Source organism: Zea mays, chromosome 1, assembly GCF_902167145.1.
Source record: "Zea mays cultivar B73 chromosome 1, Zm-B73-REFERENCE-NAM-5.0, whole genome shotgun sequence".
NCBI classification, from domain to species: Eukaryota; Viridiplantae; Streptophyta; class Magnoliopsida; order Poales; family Poaceae; genus Zea; species Zea mays.
Window position 1 is genome coordinate 302,520,315 of NC_050096.1, and position 21,404 is coordinate 302,541,718.

Consider the following 21,404-nt stretch of genomic DNA (forward strand, 5'->3'; position numbering starts at 1 on the left):
CCGAGGCAAGAGGCACCGATTGTGTGGTGGCCCTTGCGGGGAAGTTTCGTTCCCGGTTGATTGAGAAGAAGGAAAGCTCACTCGGTCCGAGGGACCGTTTGAGAGAGGGAAGGGTTGAAAGAGACCCGGCCTTTGTGGCCTCCTCAACGGGGAGTAGGTTTGCAAGAACCGAACCTCGGTAAAACAAATCCACGTGTCACTCTCTTTATTTGCTTGCGATTTGTTTTGCGCCCTCTCTTGCGGACTCATTTATTATTACTAACGCTAACACCGGCTTGTAGTTGTGATTATTTTTGTAAATTTCAGTTTCGCCCTATTCACCCCCCCTCTAGGCGACTATCAGCTGTCTTAATTGGATGTTTACAGGTTTTAGAAATTGACTGGGGTTCAATACAAATTGATGATAGATGGGAGGAAGAAGGAGAACAAGAGACTGCCTCTGAGTCAGTGATGTATGATCGGTTAGGATTGTTAGCTGAGGATGAACGTGAAACTACTGAAAGGCAAGAGACTGTCCGCCAAAGCGATGAATTTAATGATGAAACTGCTGAATTGCCCTGCACTGATTGCATACCACAAGAAAGGGTATTTGAGTGCAACAGATCAAATCCAATAATGAAGATTGGTAGTTTGTACAAGGACATGAAAGAATTCAGACTGGCTATCAGGCAATATGCGATTAATAACGAGTTTGAGTTAGGGATTGAGTCAAGCTCACCTTTCAGATATCGAGCTTATTGCAAAGGAGGTGATTGTCCATGGAGAATCAATGCAAGGCTACAAAATGCCGGATCTCCCACAGTCGTTGTGAGTAATGTTGTATCACACATTGTTTCTACTTTGGATCATGAATGAAACTAGGGAAGGTCACATTGAATTTTATATTGTTTGCAGGTTACAGTTATCGTGGATAAGCACACATGCACTTCTAGTGGTCGTCGAAAAACAACAACACCCACCAGCTCATGGGTTGCTTCCCTTGCAATGCCATTCCTAACGAAGAAACCACATATGGGAGCTAAAGAATTGCAAAATACCTTGCAAGAGCAGCACAATTGCACAATTTCTTATGATACAGTGTGGAAAGGTAAAGAGAAGGCCCTTAGAGAGTTGTATGGAACATGGGAGGACAGCTTCAAATTACTTTTTAGATGGAGAGAAGCTGTTTTGGAGGTTATGCCAGACTCAGTGATTGAGTTTGATCTAGTAGTTGATGATGGAAAATTATATTTCAGCAGATTTTTTGTGCTTTTGGCCCTTGTCTTCAAGGTTTTCGTGAAGGTTGCAGGCCCTACTTAAGTGTGGATTCCACAGCTCTAAATGGTCGTTGGAATGGTCACCTTCCCCAGCTACAAGTGTTGATGGTCATAATTGGATGTTTCCAGTAGCTTTTGGTTTCTTCGAGTCAGAGACAAAAGACAGTTGGATTTGGTTCATGCAACAACTTTGTAAGGCCATAGGCGACCCTCCTGTTTTAGCCATTTGCTCTGATGCATGCAAAGGACTGACATCAGCAGTGAACGATGTATTTCCAAATGCTGAAAAAAGAGAATGCTTCCGCCACCTCATGCAAAACTACATTAAGCACTTCACTGGATCAGAGCACATGTATCCCGCAGCTAGAGCATATAGGAACACCATTTTCGAGCACCACTTCAGTAATGCCCGGGATATACCCGGTGTGAAGCAATGGATTGATGAGTGGCACCCTCTTTTATGGTACAGATGTGGTTTCAACACGGCTATAAAGTGTGACTACATAACCAACAACATTGCTGAGGTATTTACGAACAGATGTTACATAACCAACCAACAACATTGCTACAGATGTTGGGCAGCAGGAGTTTGAAGCTGTTGATGTCGGGCACTTAACCCCAACAAGGCACAAAAAAGAGCAGTAGGAAAGAAGTTGACGCCGAAGAAGAAAAATGTTTGAGTAGCTGTGTAGTTGTCTGTGATTGGGCAGCAGGAGTTTGAAGCTGTAGCTGTGTGTTTGTGTGAAACTGTCTTCTGTTTTCAGTGAAACCAGCTGTGTGTATGTGTGTATGTGTGTTTTCTGGACAATTGAAACTGTATTCTGTTTTCAGTGTGAAAACATCAGTGTTTTAGGCTTCAAATGTGTTTTCAGTGTGAAAACAGCAGCTTCTAATCTGTTTTCAGTGTGAAAACAGCAGCTTCTAATCTGTTTTCAGTGTACCATCATAATATTCTGTTTTAGGCTTCAAATGTGTTTTCAGCTCATGTGTTTTAGGCTTCAAATTTGGCACGGCAGTGTGAAAACAGCAGCTTCAAATTGTGGTGTCCATTTGCAAGCTGATTTCAGCATACCAAATGTCTTCTGTTACAGCAGTCCATTTGCAGGTTAAATCGTGGTGTCCATTTGCAAGCTGAAACCAAGCTGTTTCCATTTGAAGCTGAAATCTTCTGGACAACTGAAGTGCCCAGCGTCTGTCCGAATGTAGTACAAAAGGACAGAAAACAGCTTGGTGTCCAAATTCTGTTACAGCTGTCCAAATGCTGTCCACATGCTGAAATGCTCTCTTCTATTTTCTAGAATGCCCAGCTACTGTCCAAATGGACTGAAAACATGAAACTGAATGGACATACACAAATAAATTCAGAATTTTGAATGGACTGAATGGACTGAAAACATACTGAATGGAAATATTAAGATAACCATACAAAAGCTATCGAGTCCCATTCTACACTCGACAGAATGGACAACCCAGGTTCACAGATACCTTACACAAGTTCAGTTACCTTACACAAGGTAACTACTACACAGATACCTTACAGAAGCTAACTCTTACACAAATAACACATCCAGTGCCATTCAACACCACCCATATTACTCTACTTCATCTGACGATCCGAAAGCTCTTCAGAACTGACATCATCCAGTGCCCATTCCCCACCACCCATATCTTCATCTTCACCAAATTGGTTGTTGAACCACTCAGATAATGGTGGCGACGGACCAGCTTCGAGATCTTCTAAACGTTGTGCTTCGTCCTCAAGTGATTGAGCAAGCTCATACACGCGCCACATTGCGAAGTTCACTGACACATCTTTGGCAGTATCTGGCGAATCCATAATCTCGTCTCCGGCCAAATCTTTCAACTCCTTCCTAACTACATGCATCTTTGCAATGGCTTGGGCGAGGTCACTACAAACTGTTTCAAATCGTGTTATCTGCGAAACCACAAAAAATTCTGTTGGAATTGAACAAACTACTGCATTTTATTGAATTTAGTACAACCCTTACCGACACAGAACGAGGTGTCGAGCAATGATTGTCGACGGCTGTGAGTTCTGTTGGACAGAAAATATTTTACACTTAAAACAGACGCAGCTATATGATTTCAGTGATTGCAGAGCATTTCAGCGGACGCAGCAGTCTTCTGTTTTCAGTGGTATGCTGTTGGGGGAGTGCTCTTGACGAATGAAATAGGTACCTGATGTGGCCGCGCGGGTGTGCTCCTTGCCGGTGGGGTGCTCGTTGCCGGCGGTGTGCTCGTTGCCGGCGGTGTGCTCCAAGCCGCAACTGTCGCCTCTACGCTTGGCAACGATTGAAACAGACAGCCGGCTGAACGCGGAAGCCACTTCGACCTCACTGTCGACCTCGACATCGACGTCGATGACCAGCCGTTTCTTCCCTCTCACCGGAGTAGCCATCGGAGGAGGAGTGCTCTCGGAGGACGGAGCGAGCACAGAGAAGACAGAGCAGTGGCGGCGCCGTGGAAGAGGAGTAACTCGTGGAAGAGAAGAGAGACGAGGAGTTAGGTTTTCACCAGACTAGTGGTTACAGCATGGGCAAAATTGACTTTTACCATACCTAATGGAAGGTAACAGCGCGCTGGGCATTAACTGTGCCAATATGGCGAGGCTGTGAGCTACAGAATACCAAAATGGCGAGATCCAGCTGCGGAGTAATAAAGTAGCGAAGCCGCGCGACGAGATTATTACAATCTCAAATAACTCCGCATCGATCACCCTCCTCGATGCGTGTGCGGCGGGAGGCCCGAGAGGACCATATAGGTTGGTCCAGATGAAAATTGGGCCAGGCCCAATTGATCGGATTGCACAGCCTGTTTGTGTTTGCTGGCAGGCGCGTAGGGTACTTTGGTTGATTGATGTCAGTTGACTTACCTGTTTGGTTGTTTGGTTAGAGGGACTAATTTTTAATCCCTAGTTTTTAGTCCCGTTTAGTTTCTAGTTTGCCAAACGTAAGGATTAAAGTAGAGACTAATTGATTTTAGTCTCTAGTCCCTCACATGGGTGCTAAAAGGAACTAAAGGGTAACATTTACTCCAATTGCGCGTACTTAGAAAACTGACGTGAAACAAGAAAATGCGTATTTTGATCTTTATGTGTTGCATTTAATGTATTTAAAATCTGTTTAGTCCCTACAACTAAACAGTGTAGGGACTAAAGTTTAGTCCCTGGACTAGTCCATAAATATATGATTTGCTAGTTATAGCCTAAAGCCCCACAAAAATAAATATAAAATAGGACGGGAGGAGAGAGAGTTAGCGTGAGCTTTGGATAAACTATGGGCTTTAGGGACGGTTTGTTTCAGCTTATAGATTATATAATCTGGATTATAATCTAAATTATATAATCCAGATTATAATCTAGATATATTATAATATATATGTAGTTGTTTGGTAGTTTAGATTATACAAATATAGATTATTCACAAATACAACAATACCCTTGTTTGTTTATTTAAGGTGAGAAAGAAGGATGGTATATATTGTAATTTCTATTTACATAACTATGGGTAGTGGGTCTTTTGCCAAAATAATCTCAAATAAGCTACTCTTGAGGAGATTATGAGATATCATAATCTAGGCTTTAGATTATATAATATGAACCCATAATCCAGTTGTTTGTTTACCTAATAGATTATTTGCGCTAGATTATATAATCTGGAGAGATTATAATCTGAAACAAATAGAGCCCTAGTGTTGTTCGACGGAGTAGACTCATTGTTTTTTGGTCGGCCGCGTGGCCACAAGAGTACAAGACCACGATCAACACAATGCCTAATAATATGTTAAACCTAGGGTTTAAGATTAGATATATTTGATCGGTTTAGAAATATGTTTGATTTGTAGTTATAATTGTGACAATATTCTTCTCATGAATTGTTCCACTCGTCGATGATTTATAAAAGTGTAGCAAGATTCCTTTAGTCATGCAAGATGCGGCGAAAAAAATGAATGACTAGCCTTATTCAAGTGAGACAAAAAATATATGTCAATTTATGACATCTTAGGTATACAATAAAAAGCCCCTAGTGTCGCGCTATATCTGCCCCGTGTCAATCCAATATAGGCACAGCTAAGCATGACATGATTTTAATCGGACCAAGCACAACATGATTATTTGCCATGCCGTATTGGCACGTAGGTGGTGACGTTGCTTAGACATGACACAACTACTTTTACATGGGTCAAATATCAGTGTCAGAGGCACAACAACACGATAGTATGGTGTTGTGTTCGTACCATCAACACAAGCACCTAATTAAACTTTAAATAACATAACTGATAAACTGTCAAATTCAAACACCAGATCATAATTATAACTTGTATACCATATTTAAACTTGTCTAAATCATATTTATCTATACAAAGGTCACATTCACCCCATCACAAAGCAAAAGTCACAACACAATACATAACACAAGATTAGTCTCGAAATAAAGCGGAGCCTTGATACAATGCTACCTCTTTAAAAACATTTCTAGATAAAAACCCGCACCTCATTAGAAAACCCAGAAGAGAAAAAAATAAAACCAACTCCTTAAGAGTTAAATTTTAACAATTCATGTGTTCAAAGTCCATTACAGATAATAGAAAGGAGAAAAATAGGGGCTCAATTTAAGTTTCTATTGCACCTTCTAGCTCCTTGCCCCTTGCTCCTTGTTTAATTCCTTGTGCCTTATTCTTATTGGTCATTGAGGCTATTCAACTCCTTTTTGTGCCTTTCTCTTTCTCGTTGGTACTTATTCTTGCTCATCATCTAGGTACATAACTTCAATGGTTGCTTCAAGATCCTTGGTTTCCTTCTTTGTAGTGTGTTGCTTGTGCAAGTCTACCAACACTTAGTCTTTGATGTGTGAGAGAACCTCCACCATGTTTGTTGTGGCCACCATTGCCACTCCTTGTGCACCCTGCCAGCTAGACTAAAAGTATTTCTATACTATCTATAAAGCACCAGTTTCCCTCGTTTCCACGATCGTCCATTTGCAAAAAAGTCATTGGGCTCATTTCTATTCTAACCTGCAGTCCAAGCCTTTCACCTTTGTCATGTGACATAGGCCGTTACTTTCCAAATGGGCCATGAGAAAAACCCAAGCCCAACACGACGAAGCCGCACACAATGCAGCGCTCTCGGGTAGTACCACCTCGCTAGCTGAAGTAGAACGAGCAGCCGAGCGAGCTATATAAAAATGATAGGTTTTCTTTTCAACTCATACCTTTTTCAGTCTTTTGGCTGAGATAAAACATGGTATTTGCATTTTAATATCTGATACGTGGGCCATATGTCCCCTTTATTTTAAAATTTATTTTTATAGGGAGGATCTACTTTAGTTTTAAATTTATTTTTGTGGGTAGGACGTCAGTCGCATTGTACCGTCGATGCACTATACCATCAAATATGATTGGTGTCGTTGCAATGCCAGGGTATTGTGATAGTGTTGTATTAAAACACCAGTTTTCCTAGTTTCACGGTTTCTATCATCGTCGTGTCCCCCATTTAAATTGTAAAAATGCTAATATATATATAGGGATTTAACCATGGTTGTTGGATCCAAATCCACATTTACACTCATCTAGCCAATAGAACACATATGTCTTTATATTTTATACTTAAGCATAATTGGAATCGTAGCAATGTACGAGCACTTTGCTAGTTGTTTATGAAGACATAGTAGAAGCAGTGACATTCATAACATCTTTAGCAAGTATAGAAAAAATTGTATGTCTGATTATGACGCTTCCACTAACTTAGAATGTTGAAGTCAGTTCCAAAATGTGTTTCAATTTCTCTATTGAGGTATGAAGAGAGCTTAGATGGATTAAACACTATGAAAGGTACCTACACCCTTTCATAGGAAGTAGAATAAGACTCACCATCACCATAGATGTCATTCCAAGCCTTTATGACCTTATCGGAACCACCACCTATTAGTGAACGTGCACTCAAACACACTTCATCAAAATCTTAGTTAACTTGGTATGAATAGATGATGTAAGTCTAGTGTAATCAATACCGGTTGGAGAAGATAACCTCAAAAAATATGAAACTGCCTCATCTTAGCTCTAGGATTAGGAATGAAAGAAAGTGCATATAGAATGGGTATGTCCATACAATATTTTAGAAACTTTTATAGGAAGAACAACATGTATTTATTATTCTCATATGCATTTTGATGTCTGGTACTTTTCAAGATACGATGCAACATTTAGGGTGTTGTTGGGTAATAAACACCACATAATGCAGCAGTTGAATCATATAATAACTCAAGAAAAGATAACGATTTTTTAGCAATAGCCAAGTGATTATTATTTAGTGAAAAACTTGCCCTTTTTTGCATGGATGGTTTATTTTTATCTAGATAGAAAAGGTACTTTGGTAAGGAACTAGATGCTTAAGCATCAGATAAGTGGAGTTCCATATAACATCTATGTCCACTCCAAACTTGTAAGGATATGTTATGCTTAGAAGGGGAGGAGTGAACAAAAATATAAAAAAACAACACTCAAAATTCTATTAGTAATAGGTGTAGCACTGCCTCTTTGAGCTCGATAGTATTGCATGCATAGACCTACTGAAGATCATAATTTAAAATCTACCCAAAGAAAATTAGATCAAGTAAGTCACTGAGCTTTCTAGGGCAGAGTAGAGCCTAATTCAACACTTGAAAGTTATTGTAGAAGCATAAATTTGTAAATCAAAACAATACCCTAAATCATGTCATAAAAAGTAAGGCACAATATAAAGCAAGAACATATATAGTAGACATGAGGATTTACCCCCTGGTTTAGCTTGTCACAAAAGATTGATCTACCTTCACATTGGTGTGGAAGCCACAAAGGCTTGGGTTACTCAAACCCTATCCCCATTCTCAAGTCAAGAGGGCAAGTTCTTGAGATGAGTGGTTCTTACTAATTTGAAGAGGGTGATGACAAACTTCTGGGGCTGCCACATAAGATGGCAAGCTCCACGAGCGACACTCTAGCGGGCTAGAAGCAACACTCAAAAAACTAATTTACAAATAAATTGGTTTCAGAAAACCAGCAAAAATCTACCTAGTTGAATATGAAAGGTAGTGAATCAAATCCTCTCGCATCAGGTGTGCATATAACATCTGATACATATTTGTCTTCATAATAATATTACACAATCAAAAGAATTCATTGATGGAACTGTCAGGTACCCAACTAATGCCATAAGTTTTTCTATGCTTCAGTCCCTACTGAAAGTCCAACAACAATTCTTATCACAACACTTGTCATGTGTCCTAAGGCTGCATCTGAACCTTGTGATCTCTAGGAAGCATTATTAGATCTAAAGTGGAAGGAGGGAATTGGATCTTGAATATCTAACTCTCATGAATAACGAAACTTGGGGACCGACACCCCCAACAAAACACATAAGCCTCATAGACAACAAATGGGTGTACAAAGTCAAAACAAAAAACCAATGAGCCGGTAGACAGTTTTAAAGCAAGACTAGTGGCAATTGGATTCAAGCAAAGACATGGAGTTAATTACTTTGATACTTTTATTCCAATAGTCAAATCATCCACCATTTGGTTTTTGTCTTTTCTCTAGTTGTTACACATGAATGGAGCATAAGGCACATGACATTAAAAAGCCTTCTTAAATGGATTGTTGGAAGAAGAGGTATACATGAAACAACCACTCAACTATACAAAATGTGTGTTGACTGAAGAAGGGCCAACCCTTTATGGTCTCAAACATGCATCTAAGGTTTGACTCTCTTGGCTAGCTAGTAAACCTGATAGTATACATGTTGATTTATGTAGATGCATGGCATTGTTATTGTAAGCTCTTCTCATGACATCACTAATAAATTGACCAAGAATTTGAACAAGGATTTGCTATAAAGGATCTAAGCCATCTTAAGTACTTCCTCAGAATTGAATTCAAACAAGAAATAATGGGCTACTACTATCATAGAAGTGACGTATCTGCTAAAGAATGTTGGTATGGAGAAGTGTAAATCAATCACAATACCAGTAGCACCCACTAAGAAGCTATATAAGGATCAAGGAATACTACTTTCTAGAGAAGAACTGTGCAAGTATAGAACTATTGGTAGTTTGCAATATCTACCATGATTTGCCCATAACTTTTCTTTGTAGTAAATCGAGTCTACCAATTTATTCAAGCTCTCACAGGTGCACACTGGGCCACTGTGAAAAGGACCCGTCACTTTGTCAAGGGAGGGAAGCCTTGGGTTAGTCTTAAAAAAATCATAAATCAGTAATCTAAATCATGTTCGAGTTCTACGATGCAGATTGGGCTAGATGCTCTAATGATAGAAGGTGGACTAGTGGCTTTGCAGTGTCCTCGGGTACTAACCTTGTGTCATGGAGTTTCGGGAAGCAAGCAACACTCAAGAACTTAGGTGTATTCCAAGTTAAATTGCCTTAGCTCTGGTATTTCAAATTGAAAGGGAATTAGGCTTACACCTAGTCCCTAATTAATTTTGGTGGTTGAATCGCCCAACACAAACAATTGGACTAACTAGTTTGCTCTAGATTATATGTTACACAGGTGCCAAAGGTTCATCTATAACTATACTAAATCGACTGTCCGGAATACCGTAGATTATTCCGGACAGGAGAAGCTTTTTGGAAAAACAGGCCAAGCGCGGACCGTCCGGGCCCTTGCGGCGGACCGTCCGCGACACGAAGATGTCACTCGGCCAGAACCAATGCAAAAATCCAAGTCTGTGCTATGGACTGTCCGGAGGAAAAGCAAAGACCGTCCGAGCCCTTGCGCGGACCGTCCGAGCCCTTGCGCGGACCGTCCGGCCTCTGGCGCGGACCGTCCAGTAGGTGAGAAACCGGAAAACCCGAAGGTAACGGGTTCGGAGAAATGAATTATAGCGGCCTCGCGGACCGTCCGGACCAGGCGGGCGGACCGTCCGCGACTGGCTCTGTCTGACATCTGACGACGCATTAAATGCAATATAGCCGTTGATATAGCCGTTACTGCTGACCGTTGCATTTTCAGCCGTTGATCTACAGGGGCGGACCGTCCGCACCAGGAGGGCGAACCGTCCGCGCTCAGCAGAATGGCCCAACGGCTAGGAAGTGGTTGGTGGCTATAAATACAACCCCAACCACCTCCATTCACTTCACCCAAGCATTCCAACCTTCAACATTCAATACAAGAGCTAGCAATCCATTCCAAGACACATTCAAAGCCTCCATCTCTCCAAGTTTCACAATTGAGAAAAGAGATCATTAGTGATTAGTGGCTTGAGAGAGAAAGTGATCCGTGTGTTATTTGTCGCTCTTGTTGCTTGGCTTTTTCCAATCGTGCTTTCTTGATTCTTTCATTGCAATCAAACTCACTTGTAATTGAGGCAAGAGACACCAAACTTGTGGTGGTCCTTGTGGGAACTTTGTGTTCCAAGTGATTGAGAAGAGAAAGCTCACTCGATCCGAGAGATCGTTTGAGAGAGGGAAGGGTTGAGAGAGACCCGGTCTTTGTGGCCTCCTCAACGGGGAGTAGGTTTGCAAGAACCGAACCTCGGTAAAACAAATCCGCGTGTCACACTCTTTATTTGCTTGCGATTTGTTTTGCACCCTCTCTCGCGGACTCGTTTATATTTCTAACGCTAATCCGGCTTGTAGTTGTGTTTATATTTGTAAATTTCAGTTTCGCCCTATTCACCCCCCCTCTAGGCGACTTTCAATTGGTATCAGAGCCCGGTGCTTCATTAGAGCCTAACCGCTCGAAGTGATGTCGGGAGATCACGCCAAGAAGGAGATGGAGACCGGCGACAAGCCCACTACAAGCCAAGGGAGCACTTCATCGGAAGAGTCCCGCACCAAAAGGAAGGAGAAGAAGAAGGACTCCTCCAAACGAAAGGAGAAAAGATCTTCTTCCTCACACCACAAAGAGAAGAAGGAAAAATCTTCTTCTCACAAGCCGCATCGGAAAGGCGACAAGCACAAGAGGATGAGGAAGGTGGTCTACTACGAGACCGACACTTCATCAACACCAACCTCCGACTCCGATGCGCCCTCCGTAACTTCTAAACGCCAAGAGCGTAAGAAGTTTAGTAAGATCCCCTTACACTATCCTCGTACATCTAGACATACTCCATTACTTTCTGTTCCATTAGGCAAACCGCCAACCTTTGACGGTGAAGATTATGCTAGGTGGAGTGATTTAATGAAATTTCATCTAACCTCACTCCACAAAAGTATATGGAATGTTGTTGAGTTTGGAGCACAGGTACCATCCATAGGGGATGAGGATTATGATGAGGACGAGGTGGCCCAAATCGAGCACTTCAACTCCCAAGCCACAACCATACTCTTGGCCTCTCTAAATAGAGAGGAATACAACAAGGTGCAAGGGTTGAAAAATGCAAAGGAAATTTGGGATCTACTCAAGACCGCGCACGAAGGTGATGAACTCACCAAGATTACCAAGCGGGAAACGATCGAGGGGGAGCTCGGTCGCTTCCGTCTTCGCCAAGGGGAAGAGCCACAAGACATGTACAACCGGCTCAAGACTTTGGTGAACCAAGTGCGCAACCTCGGGAGCAAGAAGTGGGATGACCACGAGGTGGTTAAGGTTATTCTTAGATCACTCATTTTTCTTAACCCCACTCAAGTTCAATTAATTCGTGGTAATCCTAGATATACTCAAATGACCCCCGAGGAAGTTATCGGGAATTTTGTGAGCTTTGAATGCATGATCAAAGGCTCCAAGAAGATCAACGAGCTTGATGAACCCACCACATCCGAGGCACAACCGGTGGCATTTAAGGCGACGGAGGAGAAGAAGGAGGAGTCTACACCAAGTAGACAACCAATTGACGCCTCCAAGCTCGACAATGAGGAGATGGCTTTAATCATCAAAAGCTTTCGCCAAATCCTCAAGCAACGGAAGGGGAAGGATTACAAATCACGTTCCAAGAAAGTTTGCTACAAGTGTGGTAAGCCCGGTCATTTTATTGCTAAATGTCCATTATCAAGTGATAGTGACAGGGGCGACGACAAGAAAGGGAGAAGAAAGGAGAAGAAGAGATACTACAAGAAGAAGGGCGGCGATGCCCATGTTTGTCGGGAGTGGGACTCCGACGAAAGCTCAAGCGACTCCTCCGACGACGAGGACGCCGCCAACATCGCCGTCACCAAGGGACTTCTCTTCCCCAACGTCGGCCACAAGTGCCTCATGGCAAAGGACGGCAAACGGAAGAAGGTTAAATCCAACTCCTCCACTAAATATGAGTCTTCTAGTGATGATAATGCTAGTGATGAGGAGGATAATTTGCGTTCCCTTTTTGCCAACCTTAACATAGCTCAAAAAGAAAAATTAAATGAATTAGTTAGTGCTATTCATGAAAAGGATGATCTTTTAGATTCCCAAGAAGATTGTCTAATTAAAGAAAACAAGAAACATGTTAAGGTTAAAAAGGCTTATGCTCTTGAAATTGAAAAATGTGAAAAGTTATCTAGTGAGCTAAGCACTTACCGTGAGATGATTAACAACCTTAGAAATGAAAATGCTAGTTTAAATGCTAAGGTTGATTCACATGTTTGCAATATTTCAACTTCAAATCCTAGAGATGATAATGTTGATTTACTTGCTAGGATTGATGAGTTGAATGCTTCCCTCGCTAGCCTTAGAATTGAGAATGAAAAATTGCTTGCTAAGGCTAAAGATTTTGATGTTTGCAAAACTACAATTTCCGATCTTAGAGATAAAAATGATATTCTTCATGCTAAGATTGTTGAACTTAATTCTTGCAAACCCTCTACATCTATTGTTGAGCATGTATCTATTTGTACAAGATGTAGAGATGTTGATGTTAATGCTATTCATGATCATATGGCTCTAATTAAACAACAAAATGATCACATAGCAAAACTAAATGCTAAAATTGCCGAGCACAACTTAGAAAATGAGAAATTTAAATTTGCTCGTAGCATGCTTTATAATGGGAGACGCCCGGGCATTAAGGATGGCATTGGCTTCCAAAGGGGAGACAATGTCAAAATTAATGCCCCTCCTAAAAAATTGTCCAACTTTGTTAAGGGCAAGGCTCCCATGCCTCAGGATAACGAGGGTTACATTTTATACCCTGCCGGTTATCCCGAGAGCAAAATAAGGAAAATTCATTCTAGGAAGTCTCACTCTGGCCCTAATCATGCTTTTATGTATAAGGGTGAGACATCTAGCTCTAGGCAACCAACCCATGCTAAGTTGCCTAGAAAGAAAACTCCTAGTGCATCAAATGATCATAACATTTCATTTAAAACTTTTGATGCATCTTATGTTTTAACTAACAAATCCGGCAAGGTAGTTGCCAAATATGTTGGGGGCAAGCACAAGGGCTCCAAGACTTGTGTTTGGGTACCCAAAGTTCTTGTGTCTAATGCCAAAGGACCCAAAACCATTTGGGTACCTAAAGTCAAGAACTAAACTTGTTTTGTAGGTTTATGCATCCGGGGGCTCAAGTTGGATACTCGACAGCGGGTGCACAAACCACATGACTGGGGAGAAAAAGATGTTCTCCTCATATGAGAAAAACCAAGATCCCCAACGAGCTATCACATTCGGGGATGGAAATCAAGGTTTGGTCAAAGGTCTTGGTAAAATTGCTATATCTCCTGACCATTCCATTTCCAATGTTTTTCTTGTTGATTCCTTAGATTACAACTTGCTTTCTGTATCTCAATTATGTCAAATGGGCTACAACTGTCTATTCACTGATGTTGGTGTCACTGTCTTTAGAAGAAGTGATGATTCGATAGCATTTAAGGGAGTGTTAGAGGGTCAGCTATACTTGGTAGATTTTGATAGAGCTGAACTCGACACTTGCTTAATTGCTAAGACTAACATGGGTTGGCTCTGGCACCGCCGACTAGCCCATGTTGGGATGAAGAATCTTCACAAGCTTCTAAAGGGAGAACACATTTTAGGACTAACCAATGTTCATTTTGAGAAAGACAGGATTTGTAGCGCATGCCAGGCAGGAAAGCAAGTTGGCACTCATCATCCGCATAAGAACATAATGACTACTGACAGGCCACTAGAGCTCCTACACATGGATCTATTCGGCCCGATTGCTTACATAAGCATCGGCGGGAGTAAGTACTGTCTAGTTATTGTGGATGATTATTCTCGCTTCACTTGGGTATTCTTTTTGCAGGAAAAATCTCAAACCCAAGAGACCTTAAAGGGATTCTTGAGACGGGCTCAAAATGAGTTCGGCTTAAGGATCAAGAAAATAAGAAGCGACAACGGGACGGAGTTCAAGAACTCTCAAATCGAAGGCTTTCTTGAGGAGGAGGGCATCAAGCATGAGTTCTCTTCTCCCTACACACCTCAACAAAATGGTGTAGTGGAGAGGAAGAATAGAACTCTATTGGACATGGCAAGGACCATGCTTGATGAGTACAAGACTTCGGATCGGTTTTGGGCCGAGGCGGTCAACACCGCTTGCTACACCATCAACCGGTTATATCTACACCGAATCCTCAAGAAGACATCATATGAACTCCTCACCGGTAAAAAGCCAAACATTTCATATTTTAGAGTCTTTGGTAGCAAATGCTTTATTCTTGTTAAAAGAGGTAGAAAATCTAAATTTGCTCCTAAAACTGTAGAAGGCTTTTTACTTGGTTATGACTCAAACACAAGGGCATATAGGGTCTTTAACAAGTCCACTGGACTAGTTGAAGTCTCATGTGACGTTGTGTTTGATGAAACTAACGGCTCTCAAGTAGAGCAAGTTGATCTTGATGAGATAGGTGATGAAGAGGCTCCATGCATCGCATTAAGGAACATGTCCATTGGGGATGTGTGTCCTAAGGAATCCGAAGAGCCTCCCAATGCACAAGATCAACCATCCTCCTCCATGCAAGCATCTCCACCAACTCAAAATGAGGATGAGGCTCAAATTGATGGAGAAGAAGATCAATCAAATGAGCCACCTCAAGATGACGGCATAGATCAAGGGGGAGATGCAAATAATCAAGAAAAGGAGGATGAGCAAGAGCAAAGGCCGCCCCACCCAAGAGTCCACCAAGCAATCCAACGAGATCACCCCGTCGACACCATCCTCGGCGACATTCATAAGGGGGTAACTACTCGATCTCGTGTTGCACATTTTTGTGAACATTACTCGTTTGTTTCCTCTATTGAGCCACACAGGGTAGAGGAAGCACTCCAAGATTCGGATTGGGTGGTGGCGATGCAAGAGGAGCTCAACAACTTCACTAGAAATGAGGTATGGCATTTAGTTCCACGTCCTAACCAAAATGTTGTAGGAACCAAATGGGTCTTCCGCAACAAGCAAGATGAGCATGGTGTGGTGACAAGGAACAAAGCTCGACTTGTGGCCAAGGGATACTCCCAAGTCGAAGGTTTGGATTTCGGTGAAACCTATGCACCCGTAGCTAGGCTTGAGTCGATTCGCATATTATTGGCCTATGCTACTTACCATGGCTTTAAGCTTTATCAAATGGACGTGAAAAGTGCCTTCCTCAATGGACCAATCAAGGAAGAGGTCTATGTTGAGCAACCTCCCGGCTTTGAAGACAGTGAGTATCCTAACCATGTCTATAAGCTCTCTAAGGCGCTTTATGGGCTTAAGCAAGCCCCAAGAGCATGGTATGAATGCCTTAGAGATTTTCTTATTGCAAATGGATTCAAAGTCGGAAAGGCCGATCCTACACTCTTTACTAAAACTCTTGAAAATGACTTGTTTGTATGCCAAATTTATGTTGATGATATTATATTTGGATCTACTAACGAGTCTACATGTGAAGAGTTTAGTAGGATCATGACACAGAAATTCGAGATGTCAATGATGGGGGAATTGAAGTATTTTCTAGGATTTCAAGTAAAGCAACTCCAAGAGGGCACCTTCATCAGCCAAACGAAGTACACTCAAGACATTCTAACCAAGTTTGGGATGAAGGATGCCAAGCCCATCAAGACACCCATGGGAACTAATGGGCATCTCGACCTCGACACGGGAGGTAAGTCCGTGGATCAAAAGGTATACCGGTCGATGATAGGTTCATTACTTTATCTTTGTGCATCTCGACCGGATATTATGCTTTCCGTATGCATGTGTGCAAGATTCCAAGCCGACCCTAAGGAAGCTCACCTTACGGCCGTAAAACGAATCTTGAGATATTTGGCTTATACTCCTAAGTTTGGGCTTTGGTATCCTAGGGGATCCACATTTGATTTAATTGGTTATTCCGATGCCGATTGGGCAGGGTGTAAGATTAATAGGAAGAGCACATCGGGGACTTGCCAGTTCTTGGGAAGATCCTTGGTGTCTTGGGCTTCAAAGAAGCAAAATTCAGTCGCTCTTTCCACCGCCGAAGCCGAGTATATTGCCGCAGGCCATTGTTGCACGCAATTACTTTGGATGAGGCAAACCCTGCGGGACTACGGTTACAAATTAACTAAAGTCCCTTTGCTATGTGATAATGAGAGTGCAATCAAAATGGCGGATAATCCCGTCGAACATAGCCGCACTAAACACATAGCCATTCGGTATCATTTTCTTAGGGATCACCAACAAAAGGGAGATATCAAGATTTCATACATTAACACTAAAGATCAATTAGCCGATATCTTTACCAAGCCTCTTGATGAACAATCTTTTAACAAACTTAGGCATGAGCTAAATATTCTTGATTCTAGGAATTTCTTTTGTTAACTTGCACTCATAGCTCATTTGTATACCTTTGATCATATCTCTTTCCTATGCTATGACTAATGTGTTTTCAAGTCTATTTCAAACCAAGTCATAGGTGTATTGAAAGGGAATTGGAGTCTTCGGCAAAGACAAAGGCTTCCACTACGTAACTCATCCTTCGTCGTCGCTCCAAGCAACTCTCCGTTCTAAGGGGGAGAAAACATGAGCACCAAGCAAAAGGACTTCTTCTTTGGTATAATCTTAACTCATTTATTTATGACCAAAGAGGAAGATAGCACTTCAAGGGCTCTAATGACTCCGTTTTTGGCGATTCATGCCAAAGGGGGAGAGAGTAAGAGCCCAAAGCAAAAGGACCGCACCACCACCAATTTCAAAATCTTAAGTGTTGAATTTTCAATTGGTATCCTATTGTGTTCAAAAGGGGGAGAGTATTTCAAAATGATATATCAAAACCCTCTTGAACACTAAGAGGAGGATCTCATTTAGGGGGAGTTTTGTTTAGTTAAAGGAAAAGCATTTGAAACAGGGGGAGAAAATTTCAAATCTTGAAAATGCTTCTCAAAATCTTATTCATTTGCCTTTGACTATTTGCAAAAGAACTTTGAAAAGTATTTACAAAAGAGTTTGCAAAAACAAAACATGTGGTGCAAGCGTGGTCCAAAATGTTATAAGTAAGAAACAATCCATGCATATCTTGTAAGTATTTATATTGGCTCAATTCCAAGCAACCTTTGCACGTACATTATGCAAACTAGTTCAATTATGCACTTCCATATTTGCTTTGGTTTGTGTTGGCATCAATCACCAAAAAGGGGGAGATTGAAAGGGAATTAGGCTTACACCTAGTCCCTAATTAATTTTGGTGGTTGAATCGCCCAACACAAACAATTGGACTAACTAGTTTGCTCTAGATTATATGTTACACAGGTGCCAAAGGTTCATCTATAACTATACTAAATCGACTGTCCGGAATATCGTAGATTATTCCGGACAGGAGAAGCTTTTTGGAAAAACAGGCCAAGCGCGGACCGTCCGGGCCCTTGCGGCGGACCGTCCGCGACACGAAGATGTCACTCGGCCAGAACCAATGCAAAAATCCAAGTCTGTGCTATGGACTGTCCGGAGGAAAAGCAAAGACCGTCCGAGCCCTTGCGCGGACCGTCCGGCCTCTGGCGCGGACCGTCCGGTAGGTGAGAAACCGAAAAACCCGAAGGTAACGGGTTCGGAGAAATGAATTATAGCGGCCTCGCGGACCGTCCGGACCAGGCGGGCGGACCGTCCGCGACTGGCTCTGTCTGACATCTGACGACGCATTAAATGCAATATAGCCGTTGATATAGCCGTTACTGCTGACCGTTGCATTTTCAGCCGTTGATCTACAGGGGCGGACCGTCCGCACCAGGAGGGCGGACCGTCCGCGCTCAGCAGAATGGCCCAACGGCTAGGAAGTGGTTGGTGGCTATAAATACAACCCCAACCACCTCCATTCACTTCACCCAAGCATTCCAACCTTCAACATTCAATACAAGAGCTAGCAATCCATTCCAAGACACATTCAAAGCCTCCATCTCTCCAAGTTTCACAATTGAGAAAAGAGATCATTAGTGATTAGTGGCTTGAGAGAGAAAGTGATCCGTGTGTTATTTGTCGCTCTTGTTGCTTGGCTTTTTCCAATCGTGCTTTCTTGATTCTTTCATTGCAATCAAACTCACTTGTAATTGAGGCAAGAGACACCAAACTTGTGGTGGTCCTTGTGGGAACTTTGTGTTCCAAGTGATTGAGAAGAGAAAGCTCACTCGATCCGAGAGATCGTTTGAGAGAGGGAAGGGTTGAGAGAGACCCGGTCTTTGTGGCCTCCTCAACGGGGAGTAGGTTTGCAAGAACCGAACCTTGGTAAAACAAATCCGCGTGTCACACTCTTTATTTGCTTGCGATTTGTTTTGCACCCTCTCTCGTGGACTCGTTTATATTTCTAACGCTAATCCGGCTTGTAGTTGTGTTTATATTTGTAAATTTCAGTTTCGCCCTATTCACCCCCCTCTAGGCGACTTTCACAAATCCATGTCACGGACAAACAATTAGTGGGGCTAGCTTTTAACGAGTTGCATACATATTTAAGGGAAAAACTAGATGACACCCAATTTTTGTCACTAGCTCAATTACATCAACGGGCTTTGGCTTGTGAAAGCCAAAGCAAAGGAATACAAAAACCGACTCGTCATAACATGCACATGGTTTATTGTGATAATAATAGTTCTAATGACAAGTCAAAGGACATGTATGCTAACCGAGCTCATTTGGTCGGTCAAAGCCAAACCTCTAGCTTGTTCTTCTTTGCAACCAGTCCAAAAGAATCGACAAGAAGAAATTAAATTTACTTTTAATGTTGCCAAATATGATAAGTTATTTGATGATCTATTTAAAAGTGGCAACATTAAGATAACTCATACTATTCCACCTCTAGATGAACTAAAAAGACAAGCTTATTGTAAGTGGCACAATTAATTTTCTCATGCCACTAATGATTATAATGTTTTTCATCGACAGGTGCAATCGACCATTAATAAAGGTCGATTAAGTTTTCAAGAAATGCAAGTTGACAGACAACCATTTCATGTCGATATGATAGAACTAAAAGATAAGAAGGTCTTGGTTCGGTTAGATATGGCTGATAAAGACAAAGGAAAAAGCGTTATCATCAGTCACCCACGTGTAATAGATGAAAATAAGAAAATCATGTCTAGAGAAGTGGTTGCCCAAAGAACTTCTAGTGGAAGAGACACCGAGGATGACCATAAGATCCAAGGAAACTCGGGGAAAGCTCAATTGGCTACTAGGCCTATACCCCCTGTCCAGCACATGATAGACGGTCTAAAAGGCTATACGGACAATACATGACCAAAGCCGAACATTTCGCGTGCCCATTGGATGGTCCAGAGAGGCACAACAACAATGACAACCTTGGACCTTTAAACCGCGATAACCATAGATATGTATGTGGAAACAAAATATATCTAAGCTTTGGCCAGGCTATGAGCACTGGCCCTACTTTCGATCAACTTCTTTCCAAATATATTAATAAGAAGGTTGCTCTAAGTGATCGACCGACAAAGCAACCTCATTCACCAATATTAGAAAAACAAAGAAAAGAAACACGACCGATTAAAGGGTCTCAAAATGTAGTCCAGCTGGTTCCACCCACACCACCAACACCATGGACAACACCACATGTTCTCTAACCAGCCTACCCACCTGCATACCCACCACCTCCATATCCACCATCTGCATACCCAACTACATATTCGCTCACCTACCCAATTACCTACCCACCCACATAGGGAGGAGCAATGCCACACCCACAATTTCCATATGTGTTGCCATATCACCCAGCCTGGGGCACCACAAACATTAGTATTTGATAGGCTAGCTCCACCTAAGCAAGACCGATTGGCAACTCCACAATCCGATCCTTAGGCACAGGATTAGCAGGCATGCTGAAACTTTCAGCCTTAGGGTTGACAACTCTGGTAGGGGCATAAGTACAGGTGTACATTCGGGTCGCCCGGCCTGGCCCGACCCAAGCCCGAAAAGGCCCAACACGATTGAATTTCGGGCCAGCCCAGCCCGTAATTATTACGGGTCATGCGATGCTAGCCCATGGGCTTAGCCCTCGGCCCGTGGCCCGGCACGGTATTGGCTAAACGTGACGGGCTCATTTCGGGCAGCCCGAAATTATAAAAAACCTAAAATTCAAATTTTGGCCCAAACTTAACATATAGCCCAAATTTCATATCAAAGCCGAAAACTCACATCAAAGCCCGAAGTTCAAAACACATATATATCATTTAGTAGATATTAATATTTCAAGCTTTACAATTAAAAAAAATCAAAGAACACGAAAACAAGTGATGGTTGACGCCTCATTTCCATGATTAAGCATGCAACTAACCAAATTCGAGCGGATGTTTTCCATGATTAGAAGCATATGACCAAATGAATATGGGCCTTTTCGTGTCTCTGTAAATGGGACGTGCTCATGCCAGCCCGTGGGCCATGACCTCGGCTCAAGCCTGGCCTGATGCATAATTTCGGGTTGTGTCGTGCTTGGGACGTGCTTTTTTCGTGCTTCGGGCCAGCCTATCAGGCCTGACCCAAATGTACACCTCTGCGTAAGGGAAGAAAGCCCACAATTATAGCACCTGAGTTAGAGCCATCGGCTTCACCAAGTTCTATAAAGATTAGAAAGAACTATAGCTGATAACGTCATCAAAGTGGGCACAACTAATGTCATAATTAATGGAGAAGAAAACAATAAACTAATGATTTTTGGAACATTGGTGAAAACACAATTAGATAAGGATGTTGTTGTAGACAATAACCATAAGGCGAGTAGCCCACAAAAGACACCAGATCAGAAGTATTCCATTCCTCGA

General features: G+C 42.1%; 1 protein-coding gene across 1 annotated transcript; it reads left to right on the forward strand.

Moving 5' to 3' along the window:
• The first annotated feature begins 291 nt into the window (after positions 1–291).
• LOC103644292 (uncharacterized) lies at positions 292–2,287 on the forward strand. The gene is made up of 2 exons (XM_008667499.2): positions 292–807; positions 895–2,287. The coding sequence occupies exons 1-2, from the start codon at positions 451–453 to the stop codon at positions 1,297–1,299; spliced, it is 762 nt and encodes a 253-aa protein (XP_008665721.1). The 5' UTR covers positions 292–450; the 3' UTR covers positions 1,300–2,287.
• The last annotated feature ends 19,117 nt before the right edge of the window (positions 2,288–21,404 follow it).